The sequence below is a fragment of the Theobroma cacao genome, chromosome 5 (assembly GCF_000208745.1).
Source record: "Theobroma cacao cultivar B97-61/B2 chromosome 5, Criollo_cocoa_genome_V2, whole genome shotgun sequence".
NCBI lineage: Eukaryota > Viridiplantae > Streptophyta > Magnoliopsida > Malvales > Malvaceae > Theobroma > Theobroma cacao.
In genome coordinates this window covers 29,962,028-29,974,875 of record NC_030854.1, presented here as the reverse complement: position 1 = coordinate 29,974,875, position 12,848 = coordinate 29,962,028, and the positions used below count along the sequence as shown (strand labels likewise).

Genomic DNA, 12,848 nt, shown 5'->3' with positions numbered 1-12,848 from the left:
ATATATATATATATATATATATGAAAAAGTCATCATCATCTTCGAATAATTGAAAAATAAAAAAATACAAAGAATATCATAATCTAATTTAATTGAATAATGATGACTTAAAAAATAAAAAAGAGACACATAATAATAAAAAAGAAAAATTAAAAGAAAGAATTAAATTATTTAAGATTATTTTATATTAACAATTCATAAAAATTTATAATTTTGAAATGAAAAGACAGAAATCTAAAAAAAATTAAGTAATGATAATCTAATTAAATTAGGCATAATTTTTTAATTGTTTTTTTTTTTTTTCTTCCTTATTCTTTCTCTTCTTCTCGTTCTTTTTTTGTTGGTGTCGAATAGCATAATTGTTTCTTTCTTCATCTCTCGCAATTTGATCTCTCCCTCCTTAGATCTCCACGCATTACTATGACTACAATTCAAAATTATTAGCACCAAGATATCCCCACCATATAGTGAATTTTCAACACAATTACAAAAATTTAATAAATTTACAATATTTTGCTAAAAATAATAACTCAAATCTTATAAAATTTTACTTGAAAATGCTTTAAATTTAAAATTGATCTCACAAAAACTTGGTTGAAGTTAGATTTATAATCTATTGTTTATGAAGTTAAATCTACTCTCACATGTGCTTCAAATATTCTATTCAGTTTATCATTTCATTAAAGAAGTGATTTTATTTTAAAATTTTTGTTAAATTTTGTTGCCATTGGGCTTTACATACAAAAACAAAAAAAGAAAAAAGAAGGTAGAGATGGAGGTAGTGATTGATACTAGCCAAAAGTAACAAATAAAGAGAGAAAAACTGTAAAAAGAGAATATGCCAAACAAATACAAAAAAAAAAAAAAAAACAAATACAAAACAAAGCACCGAACAGAACAAAAAAAAGGCCACGTTCACAAATCTTTTCACATAAAACCAAACCAAATATGCCAGTTGACAGCTCTTCCCCTTCTAGCCAAACCGTCTGTGTCACCGGTGCTGGTGGCTTCATCGCTTCCTGGATTGTCAAGCTTCTTCTTGAAAAAGGTTACACTGTCAAAGGCACTGTAAGGAACCCAGGTCGGTTTTCCCCTGTTTTTTGCATGCAAAGAGGGAGAATTTTTGTGTATATCCTTGTGTCCCAAGCTTTGGTAGTTAACCTTGTTATAAACTTCACCTCCTCGCCTTCTTTTTCTTATAAGTTAAAACCTTGTTAACCTTTCTAACTTCTGTTTCAGTTGACTACTTTTCTCCTGCACTTCTTATATATATATATATATATATGCTTGCAGAGCATATGGAAGATTTAGCGAATTTAGAAAAAGAAAGGAAGATACGTCCAGTCCCAGAGATTGATGCTTTCATGAAGGTCACCTGTGCATTTATTCTTCAGTGTTTACTCCTTTCCTGATTTAACTGTCAGATTCTTATCACTTACACCGTCCACCACTGCAGCTAGGGCGTTGCGTTTCAAATCTTAATGTCCTTAGACAGATGAGGATTTTACTAATTTTCTTATAGTTTTATTATAATTGGAATTCATACCAATTATTATTGATGGAATCCATTATACCTTGCATTTGTTCTAAGACGGCTTCATGGGAAGATTTGATGTATAATGGTGAAATTTCCATTCTCTATAGGTTATTCTCACACCGCAAACATGTGCACTGTAGGAGGACGGTTGGTTGAGGACAGTTAACTAATTGGTTAAGGTTTTTAATGCAATATAAATTAGTTCTACAAAAATAAAATGCTTTATTGAGGCTTATCATTCATTTTGAACTTTCATTTAGAGAGTTTAAAGGTTGATTGATTTTTATGATCCAATCTCCATTCTGTGATACTCCCCGTCAAGTTGTAACAGTCAGCACTATCCTTATGCAGGAGAGATGGTTGTTGGGCCGAGAAAAACTCTTTTCATGAATGAAATATCTACTGGACTTGATAGCTCTACCACATTCCAAATTGTAGAATATGTGCACAATTTTGTTCATCTAATGGAAGGAACTGTACTCATGGTTCTTGATCTACAGCCCGCCCCTGAGACATTTGAGCTATTTGATGATCTAGTGCTATTATCAGAAGGATATATGGTGTATCAGGGCCCTCGAGTAGAACTTTTGGAATTCTTTGAATCATTAGGATTCAAATTGCCACCGCATGAGGGTATTGCAGATTTTCTTCGAGAGGTATTTATTTTCCTCACTGCTCCTTCTATAGTTAGTTCTTTTTTAGGTACTTGCATAACTAGTTACAGTTTCCAGGTAACCTCTGGATAGGATCAAGCTCAATACTGGGCTGATCCTTCAAAGCCATACCTATTCATTCCTGTTTCAGAAATGGCCAACGCAATTAAAAATTTCAGATTTGAAACTCTCTAGAGTCAACACTTAGTGTTCCATGTGATAAATCCCGGAGTCATCCTCCAGCTCTGTCCGAAAAAAGATTTGCTGCATCAAAATGGGATCTTTTAAGAACGTGCTTTGCACGAGAAAAACTACTAATTAGCAGGCATAGTTTTCTTTGCATTTTCAGGACATGCCAGGTATGCCTTGGCTTGCCACATCTGTGATTGTTATATATGATTACCTCTGAATTTTACTTGACAATGTGTATACCAATATAACCATCTATGATTGGATAATATATGATGAACTGTTAGTCTGTTACTTCTGCCTTGTTCTTTTGTTTTTGGATAAATGGGCATTTTATTTATCCAGGAAGCGGAGCAAATAACCTGCTACAAAAAATTCTTCTGCTTTGTTCATTCTTTAATAAAGAGTTTAGAATTGGCTGAGTATTTCCTAGGAGGTCTTTTAACTTGCATCTTCTCTCCATTTGTTGACTACTATTACTCATCAACTTAGTACTATGATCCTTTATTATTTTTTCTTTTCAAGTTTTTCTAACTGTATTTCGCTTTTGAAATCTGTGTATTACGCATGTTTGAGGTTGCATTTGTCGGATTTGTCACAAGCACAACTTTGTTACAAACAAGACTACATCCGGTAGATGAGACTAATGGCAACCTCTACCTCTCTTGCCTTTTCTTTTGGTCGGTGCATAAGTTGTTTAATGGATTTTCCGAACTACCCCTTCTGATATTCAATGATAGCTCTCAGAAAAGCCTAGGCAATTATTCCACCTGATGACTCAGAAAAAGATTCTGTTAGGGAAGATAGTTAGTCATATTTGATATATGTAACATCAATTTAATTTGAAACATCTAGGGCATCTGTGCCTCTTTTAAACGAATCTGATCGTTCCTTCACAAAATTATCAGTTATCTATGCAGTTGAAAGTGAGGAGTTGAAATTAGGTGTTCCATCTGCTTTGCTGCGACAGTAAAAGGAAGGGAATGATTCTGCCATTTCAACCATTAGCAATGATTTTTCATTATGTCAATCACTATATGTTGATATGCCCAACGTATGTTTGTCTTGTGGTTTTTGGTTCTTGGAGTTTTGGATATCTTTCTCTAACGTAAAACCTTCTTTTTCCACTTTCCTGTTTTCTTTTGGTTGAATATCTCAGGAAATGAGTGCACATGGCGTACCTGAACGGAGATTGCAGCTCGTGTCAAATGTTAGTGGAGTATTCTCACCAGGTGTTCTTACAGCATTAGTCGGGTCAAGTGGAGCAGGAAAGACTACCTTAATGGATGTGCTTGCGGGAAGGAAAACTAGGGGATACATTGAAGGGGATATTAACATATTAGGGTACCCAAAGGAACAGAAGGCATCTGCCAGAGTTTCAGGATATGTTGAGCAAAATGATATACATTCTCCTCAAGTTACAGTTGAGGAGTCTCTCTGGTTTTCCTCCAGTCTTCGCCTTCCGAAAGAAATTAGCAAAGTCCAGAGACGTGTGAGCTGATAACTCTCGGCACATTTATATTTGTTTTAATCTAGTAGCTTTCACTGCATTTTTTATATAATTTTTCTGCAGTTCCCTACAGGAGTTTGATGAAGAAGTGATGCGTTTAGTGGAGGTTGATACACTAAGGAATGCTTTAGTTGGTTTACCAGGTAGCTATGGCGAATCAACAGAGCAGACAAAACGTTTAACCATTGCAGTGGAGCTTGTTGCAAATGCTTCCATTATTTTCACGGATGAGCCTACATTTGGACCTGATGCACGGACATCGGCAATTGTGATGAAAATGGTTCGTAATACTGTTGATACTGGAAAGAACTGTGGTGTGCAGTATTCACCAACCCTTTTTAAAGCATGTGATGAGGTGAGTCTGATTATAGTTTAATTTTATTTTTCAGAGTTGTGCATAATAAAAATTTTTGCCTTTTCATCTGAATTTGCCTATTAATTTTCATATGCAGCTGCTGCTTCTGAAACGAGGAGGTCAGGTTGTATATGGAGGAAAGCTTGGACCAAACTCGCAGATTTTGATAGACTGTTTCCAGGAGACCTTGCATTGTCATTGTTATAATCAGACTGATCATCTCATCAAATGCTTCCAAAATTTCAGTACTGGGTTGGTGACTACTGCACACCAGAGTTCCTTCCAGTATCAACAGTATTACGAACCGTTCTTATCACAATTGCGGCTGCCCGTGCATCAAGTCCAAATGTAGGCTTATTCATGAAAATAATGGAAGGATTTGCAACAAGCTCTGCTGCAATACTGAAGCGTTTTCTCTGCTTTGTTGATAAGCCACTGCTACCTGGTAAACCAACTAAAGCATTCCTTAGTGTAACAACCTCTTCTAAACGCATCACTTCTTCAACAAACTGCCGTAGGGAAGTGCAGAAAAATTATATGAAAAAAAGCAGTGAAAGCAACTAGGATAGAACAAATATAATGTACAAAGAGTCTCTCTCTCCTACAAAAAAATATTAACAAATACTTTGACTTTGCTGTCTTTTAAAAAAATTTGTAGCCTTCTTTTAATATAAAAAAATTTATAGTATTGATAAACTATTATTTTTAATGTTAAAAAGTAAAAAAAAAAAAACTCAAATAATATTATGAAACATAAAAAAAAAAGAAAAGATCGTAGGTATTTAAAGAACAAAAATGGACATAATTTTTTGAAATGTCTTAAAAAAAAAAAAGAGATGAACATTCAATTTAAAACACAAAGAGTATCAATTCGGGCAAACTTGAATAACATGAGTTTAATCAACTTTAATCTAAATTTAAATAGCCTCCTCCAACATGAGATTCATGGAAGGACATGGAGGCAAAATTATTTATTTATTTCTCTAATTAATGTGGGTGAGAAGCTGGAAATACATAAAATTTTATGCATGATTTTTATTCTCATCTCTTTTTTTTTTTTTTCGTTCAATTTTCCATCTTAATTCTCAACTTTGGTACCAAATATTATATACGTTGCAAAACAAGTTACCTTCATGTCAAATCATGCATTAAATTAAGTGACAAAGTTCAAATCATTAAATTGGTATAAAAAAAATCGGTTGAGAGTACCTAAAGAAGCAATCTCCAGATAATATTTACATATACTTAGAAAGAGTGAAATAACTATTGCCATGCAAATTGAAATTGAAAAGAATTTGATGATGAAAGGGATCATTATAATATATATTGAAGTTGAAATTTTTATTTCCATAAGAAAATATTCCTCCTGCAGGAAGATGACCAAATTGCAGGAGTTGTAGTGGCATGCAAACTCATACCAATTTATTTATTACTGGTTTTAGTGAGTGGTTATATAGAGTAAGACACTTAATGGGTAGTAAAAAAGGCTGATTATTACTGGGGCAGCTTGTTCAGTTTACAATAACTATAGTCCTTGAATCTCTTGGCCTTATATTTGGGAGGATTTTGTTCGTCGGCAAGCTGAGGAAGCGGCCCAACCACAAATTCCCCTGGCGGTTCCAAGAATACCGGCCATGACATCCTCGTTTTTTCCTTGTCCACTGTGGTCCTGTGCAGTACAGCCTTGTATTTTCCATTGCTTAGTATCTACAACATTTATGCAAATAAAATCAACAACAATTACATTGTATTGTACATTTGGCTTACATCCAAGGCCGGCCCTTGGGTAAAGTCATCCAAGGAAGGACTTTAGGTATCAAATTTAAATAAGTTTCGTAATTTTATAATAATTATAATATAATTAATTATATTAAAAATATATAAAAAAACAAAATAATTAATAGAATATTTATCTATTCCCTCATACTTAATAAATATCTATTTTCTCTCATTTTCACATGAAAAAAAATGTAAAAGTTGAAAATAATTAACAAAAGGACATATTCTCTTACTTTCCTAATTATGTGTCTAATAAATCTCAATTTTTTATCACTCTTATAATGTTATAAATTTTCAACTATTTTTCCTATTTAAAAGGTTTCTTCCTTTTTTTTCTTAAAAAATATAAAAAAAATGGATTGGCATCTGCTATGATTTCTTCGAAAGAAATTATATCTAAAATGAGCATAAAACTTAAATTTTGTGATACACGTATCATTCATAAAAAAAAAATAATTTGATGAGAATGTTGATAATGAAATAATAAGATCTTAAAAAATCATTTAGACTTAGATCAAATAATTTTTTCACTCTAAAATAGATTTGAACAATTTAAGATATATAAAAATATTTTTAGTTTTCTATTTAGCAGTAAAAAGTTAAAGTTATTAGACGATAATAGTTTAAAAAAATTACCTTAATCTTAAATGTTACTTAAAATATAACAACTATTCTTATATTAATAGTTTAGATTTATTTTCAAAACTAAAAACTTTTTAAAAAATTATACAAATAAAATATAACAGTCTAATCGACATTTTTACTTATATAAGAAGATTCAATTCTTTTCCAAATGCATGTATACTTAATTATATAAGAAGTCTCAATTATTTTCCAACTGTATATATTGCTTTTAAACTAATGTTAATAATTCTAGTAAATGTTACGTAAAGAAGATAGAAGTTTTTTAAAACTAAAATTAAATTAAATTTTATTTAAGATCAATAATGTTTTAAGAAAAATTAAATAGATTGACTATATTATCAATTGAAAAAAAATATTTGAAAAATTTGATTATAAAGGTTGAAATTTTACACCTCAAAAAGTTAAAAGAATAAAATTTTAATAAAATTATTTTTTTAATTTCAATAAAAAATGTTTTATTTGAATATTTTATTTTAAGCTTTTGAGGTTATTGAGCCGATCCTGATTACATCGCTGTCCACATCTTGACTTGAATGAAGATCCATGGATGGCTTCTCTTTTTGGTAAATACTATCAAAATTCTTTGTTTCCAATCTGACTTTTCCATGTCTATATATATATATGCCTTTCGAAATTCAAACAGTAGACGTTTAAATCCAGTTGGAAGTAAGTTTCGGAATTAATTAATGCTAGTAATAAAGAAAATAGAGCAAATTAAAGGACGAATAATTAAGGTAACCTCAATCTGGTCGCCAATGTGAATAATGAGGGCGCCAGGGATGTATTTGGCATCGATCCAGAGGCCATCCTTGAAGACTTGCAACCCAGGGACGTCGTTGGGCACAAGAACGGTTATGGCAGAAAGATCAGTGTGAGAAGCGACTCCCAGAGCTAGATCGGGACGAGGACATGTCGGATAGTAGTTTATCTTCATCAAATACTCCATCTCCTCACCTCCTGCTCCTTCTTTAATGGCATGGGGTGCAAGCCCTAGCCCTATTGACAGGCATTTGAACAGCTTGTCCACTACCCTTCTCATGTACTCTGCATACTCCTCGTTCACCGCTCTGCAACAACATAAATGAAGCTCGTTTCGTAACTCATACCATTTGGTAACCAAATTTACTTAAATTGTGCCCCCAAATAAGGCGCAAATAAAGTATGAAATAAGAAACAAAAGAAATATTTCCAAGAAACAAACATGCGACACGAAGCATGTATATTTCCTAGCTACTTTTATAGATCTTTACTTGAATTTTGCATGCATGCTTGATGCATAGTTATAAGAAGTTAATTATAAGTGGGAAGGGAGAACCAAACCTGTAAGAGGGGGGGTTCTGGGGCCAGAACTGGTAGTTGATGCGTGAAGGAGGCCATATCCTGTGGAAAAGGTGATCAGCCCAATTCTTCTTTCCTTGAAGATCTTTTCCAAGCTTGCTTCCATAACCTTCAATTGTCTGTGCACCACTTGGCTTAGCATACAGTTCTTTCTCTTCCTGTGGCAGATCAAAAAACTCCTTGCCCACTTGTTGTAGCTTTTCAATGAGATCAAAGGGTATGCCATGGTTTACAACCTGGAATATCCCCCAATCCCTGCTAGCATTGGCAATCAAACGGATAACCTTTTCCTGATCATGGTCATCGAGATCGATGACGGGGATTTCAGGGACCGGACCATGAAATGTTGTGATTGCAGGTTGTTCCTCCTCTGGCCGAATAAACTCTGTTGGGATACTGTCTTTAGTTAGAGACGACAAAGCAATAGCTTGGACTCGCTCCACCTCCATATTTTTCCTACCCAAAACTCCTTCACTCTCTTTCTTTCTCTCCCTTGGAAAACTGCTTTGGTAGGTTGGTCCAACGTTGAGTGCATGACTGCTGTTTTATAGCGGTGAACTTGTCTCCTAAGTTACATAAATTAATGCTTATCAAAAATAAAAAAAGTAACATACTGAATAAAATCATATTGAGGTTAAGGGAAAAGGACGTGCCCCGGACCAAAGAGACAGCGGCCTAAATAGACGTGGTGTTTCGGTGTTCACTTGTTAGAGTTGCCAACTACGTAAAGGACACGACGCAGACACTACTGATATTGAAGCGGGGGTCTAAGCCTATGCCCTATGGATTGGCTTTCGAGTCGAATCATACGACCTGATTTATGAACATACTTTTCAACCTATCATTTTATGGTTCTGGCAACAAGTTACTTTTCGTCACCAACTTTTGCTGGCTCTGCATGTCAGACTACGGCACATAAATTTCTCCTGCTTTTTTTTTTATTAGAAGGAAATAAAAATAATATATTTATGACCAAATAACATATGAAAATAAAATTTTCATAATATCGTTTAATAAAATTGAAACATTGTTCCTAATAAAATTTTGAAAAGCATCAACAGAATATTAAAAAGTCATATTTACAAAATGATCAAATTTATAATACACCTGAATAACATTGGTTTGTCATTTTTTCTTTAAAAGGTCTTTAATAGCCAAAATCTAACAATTTTCAACTGAATTATTTGAAAATTTCACATAGTGCATCTTACATTAAAAAATTTAAATTGATCCTGAGAGAGAAATGAACCAAATTAATGATGGAGGTGGGCTAATATGATGAGCCTGCAAAAATTCATAGATTCTCAGGCCACAAGAATACAAGACATAAGCAATAATTGTATACAAAATGCAGGAGATAAAAGATGGATCAAATAGGCTATAGAGCGTTGAGAGAGATTTCGAGTAAAAGCAGGAAAATTGAGAACAAACGATAGGAGACAATGAATGAAGTGCGTTTTGCCTTCGATTCTTGCCTCTCTTAGAACTTGTTTTGTTTGGGTTTTTTTAGCTTAAAAATTATTATAAAGTTCTTATAAAAAATTATTAATTTTTAAAATTAAGCTAAATCTATTTGATTAATTTACCTTTATAAACTCTTTTTTATAGATAAGTTGTTTGATAAAATGATTTATATAAACTTTAATTTTGATTAAAATTACCATAAAAGTATTTAATAAATAATTTTTTATTAATCACGAATTCTTTTATTCACAATTAAAAAAATTAACTTTTTTTTTATTTATTTAAAACAAATTTTTGAAAATATAAAAAGTATTTTTATATNAAAATTTTGAAAATATAAAAAGTATTTTTATATAACATAAAGTTTATAATTAATAATAAATCATATAAAAATAAAAACGAATAATATTGAGATTATTTTTAATAGATGAGGATATTTTTAAACAAAAAAATATTAAAACATTGATTTACTTTTAAAAGAAGAGAAGAAAAAGCTCATCTTAGGAGTTATTCCTGACGCTCTTTTCTTTTTTAAATTTTGTTCTTTAGAAAAAAGTTACTTTTTTAAAAAAAATTTCAAAATTCCTGTTTAGTTCGACTTATACTTTTAAGAGGTAGATAAGCTGAAAAATGTTAGGCCAAACATGCACTTAGTAGCTTTGAAGTTTTCACTAATTTTAACACTCTCACTAATTATGGTAATCTTGTTTTAGACTTTTATACATTGACGGATGAGAAAGGGTTTTTTTTTTTCTTAAATAAAATAAAATGGGAGGAATTTTTTTAGATAAAATATCATGATCTTCTTAAGTTTTAGTCATAATTTTATGTAAGTCCATTAGTGTTTGAAATAAATAGTTCATCTCAAACGTGTAAACAACGTTAATAGGTAAACGTACAATACCCTTTTTTTTATCTTTTTCAAATCTTTTTCACTATTTTTTTTCTTTTAGGTCGACCGGCAACGTTCCCTTACACCGATTGACCACCTCATGGGTTACGATATTGGCGCTCCCCAGATCCTACTGCAAGGTGATCGACTTGCAAGAGGTACGGTATAGATTTTTCTTTTTTTTGAATAGGAGAGAAAAGAATTTTAAAAATGAAAAATTATAATTTACATAGTGTGGTAATTTTTAAAATTAATAAAGGATAAAATTATTCGAGAAATATTGATACGTCATTAAATTAATGAAAATATTAACGATTGACTAACGACTGGACTTATGTATCTAGTGAAAGATATTCTTTTGGAGCGAACTGTCCATTTCAAATACTAATAGACCAGTATGAAATTATAATTAAAATTTAAGGGTCAAGGTATTTTATCTTTCTTTTTTTTATCATAAGGGCTATGATCAATGTGGCAACTAAAACTATTAAAATATATCTTTTTATAATTTTAAAAAAACTTACCACTAATGATATCTATATTAGGAATGTTAATGAGTATATTATATCAGGTATCTATAAGTACTAAATTTGATTATATGGAGTTTGAATATCTTATACTGGGATTTACATGAGTTTAGGTAATAATTTTACTACTCATCTCAAGAATGAGTAGGATACACGTTTACCCTTTGAATACTCGAATTTATATATATATGTACACAATAATATGAAATCTTTTCAAAACAAAATACAACGATATGAAAATTTGAAGGACAGCCTTAACCTGATTTTATATGTTGTTCTTGTTGGGATAAGCCTTGCAGCCAATTGGAATTGGTTAAGGCTTGATTCCAATCATGCAACAACATCATTCATATTAAATAATTAAAGGATTTCCTTCATCAATAAGACATCAATTATAACAAGTTATAAGTCTAATTGGATGAAGTCCATGAGATTAATATGCTTTGCAAGGAAACTGTAATGGGTTGCAGTTATGAGATCCTTATGCATAAAAGCGTAATTTCAAAATGTTCCTAGTCAATGTATCATTAAGATGATACATCAATGATACTTAAAGACTGGTACATTCTATATTCCTTACTTGAGAAGTAAGCAACCGATCTCATTGGTTGAAGTATAGAGATACTTGGAACTAGAATGTAGGTGCTTGCCTAGGAGAGTAAGTTCACTGAACATGACTGGTCATGAGAAGTGCATTTGGTATTTCACTCAAGTGTCTATACAATACTTCTTATGTATCAATTGTGTAAATACTCCCTAGACTTGAGACATCAGGTTGTCTTATGTGTGGAGTACTATGCTTTGATTTCATCCCTATTAGTGCCTAACCAAGGATGCCAAAACAGGATGCTTTTGGGTATAGTATAAAGCATGTGAAGGCAAATAAGTGGTCCAGATAAGAATCATCACCCCAAGTGATGCAGGAGACATATCTTAGTTGTTCTTGGTTGATATTAGCTTATTGAAGTCCTTGGTCATGGTGACTTGAAGATTATGAAAGGAGTTTCATAAGTCTTTATAAAGCTGATGATTAAACTTTAAGAATGAATATGGAGATCAATAAGAGTAGACACTGCACCATACTCTTATCATCTCCGTGATATATGATGAGGGAATGAATTACACTGAAAGGCTGATCACTGAAAGATTGAGTCAAATCATCTTGTCTCTTCTAACATTTAGGTGGCCATGATAGATTGCTAGATCTCAATCTTGATCTATGAACTCTAGGTAGTTAACTTAATCAATGATAAATTTAAAGTAGTTTAAATTTATCTAATTCTAAGTTTAACTTAAGAATTATATGTTGAGTTCATTGCCAATATGTTAGAAGCCTAATAGGTCACAAACCTAAAATGAATGTTGAAAATAAAATGAGAGAGGTGATTAAGTTGGACTTAATCAAATTAGAAGTTATGAGCTTCTCAAGCACTTGATTAAAATTGTTTAATTAAGTTGTGCCTAATTAATTAAATTATTTAATTAAATCATTAGGCCTAATTAATTAAATTGTTTAATTAAGTCATTGGGCCTAATTAATTAAATTAAACAATTAAGTTATTGGGCTTAATTGATTAAGTTTGTTTAATTAAGTTATTGGGCCTAATTGATTAAAATTTTTTAATTAAATTGTTTAATTAAGTTATTGGGCTTAATCGATTAAATTAAACAATTAAGTTAATTGGGCTTCTTAAAGACTTAATTAAATTATTTAATCAAATTATTGGATTAATTGGTAATTACAAAATAGTTTTGTAATTAAGGTTTAAAATTATCCAAGGTATAAATACCTCACTATAGCCTCCAAACAAGAATGTGGAAAACGGCTGAAAAGAAAAAAAAAAAGTGAGTGAACGGCACATTAGAAATTCTTTTGTCTTGCCATTCCTTGTGTGAAGAAAAAATAGTTTTTCATTCATTTCTTTTGTGTGTTTAGCCCCACAATTTTGTGTGGATTAT

General features: G+C 31.6%; 1 protein-coding gene and 1 pseudogene across 1 annotated transcript; one reads left to right on the top strand and one right to left on the bottom strand.

Annotated features, from left to right (window-relative positions):
* On the top strand, positions 949–4,899 carry LOC18599278 (annotated as a pseudogene).
* LOC18599277 (flavonol synthase/flavanone 3-hydroxylase) lies at positions 5,559–8,528 on the bottom strand. The gene is made up of 3 exons (XM_018120770.1): positions 7,989–8,528; positions 7,408–7,735; positions 5,559–5,951 (listed from the first exon to the last, which is right to left on the bottom strand). Exons 1-3 carry the CDS (start codon positions 8,453–8,455, stop codon positions 5,739–5,741), a joined length of 1,008 nt encoding a protein of 335 aa, XP_017976259.1. The 5' UTR covers positions 8,456–8,528; the 3' UTR covers positions 5,559–5,738.

Coding starts and splice junctions, on each gene's coding strand:
- LOC18599277 (XM_018120770.1), bottom strand. CDS start 8,455: ATGGAGGTGGAGCGAGTCCAAGCTATTGCTTTGTCGTCTCTAACTAAA. Junction 7,736..7,988: donor CAGAACCCCCCCTCTTACAG/GTTTGGTTCTCC, acceptor ATGTTGTTGCAG/AGCGGTGAACGAGGAGTATG. Junction 5,952..7,407: donor ACATTGGCGACCAGATTGAG/GTTACCTTAATT, acceptor TAAATGTTGTAG/ATACTAAGCAATGGAAAATA.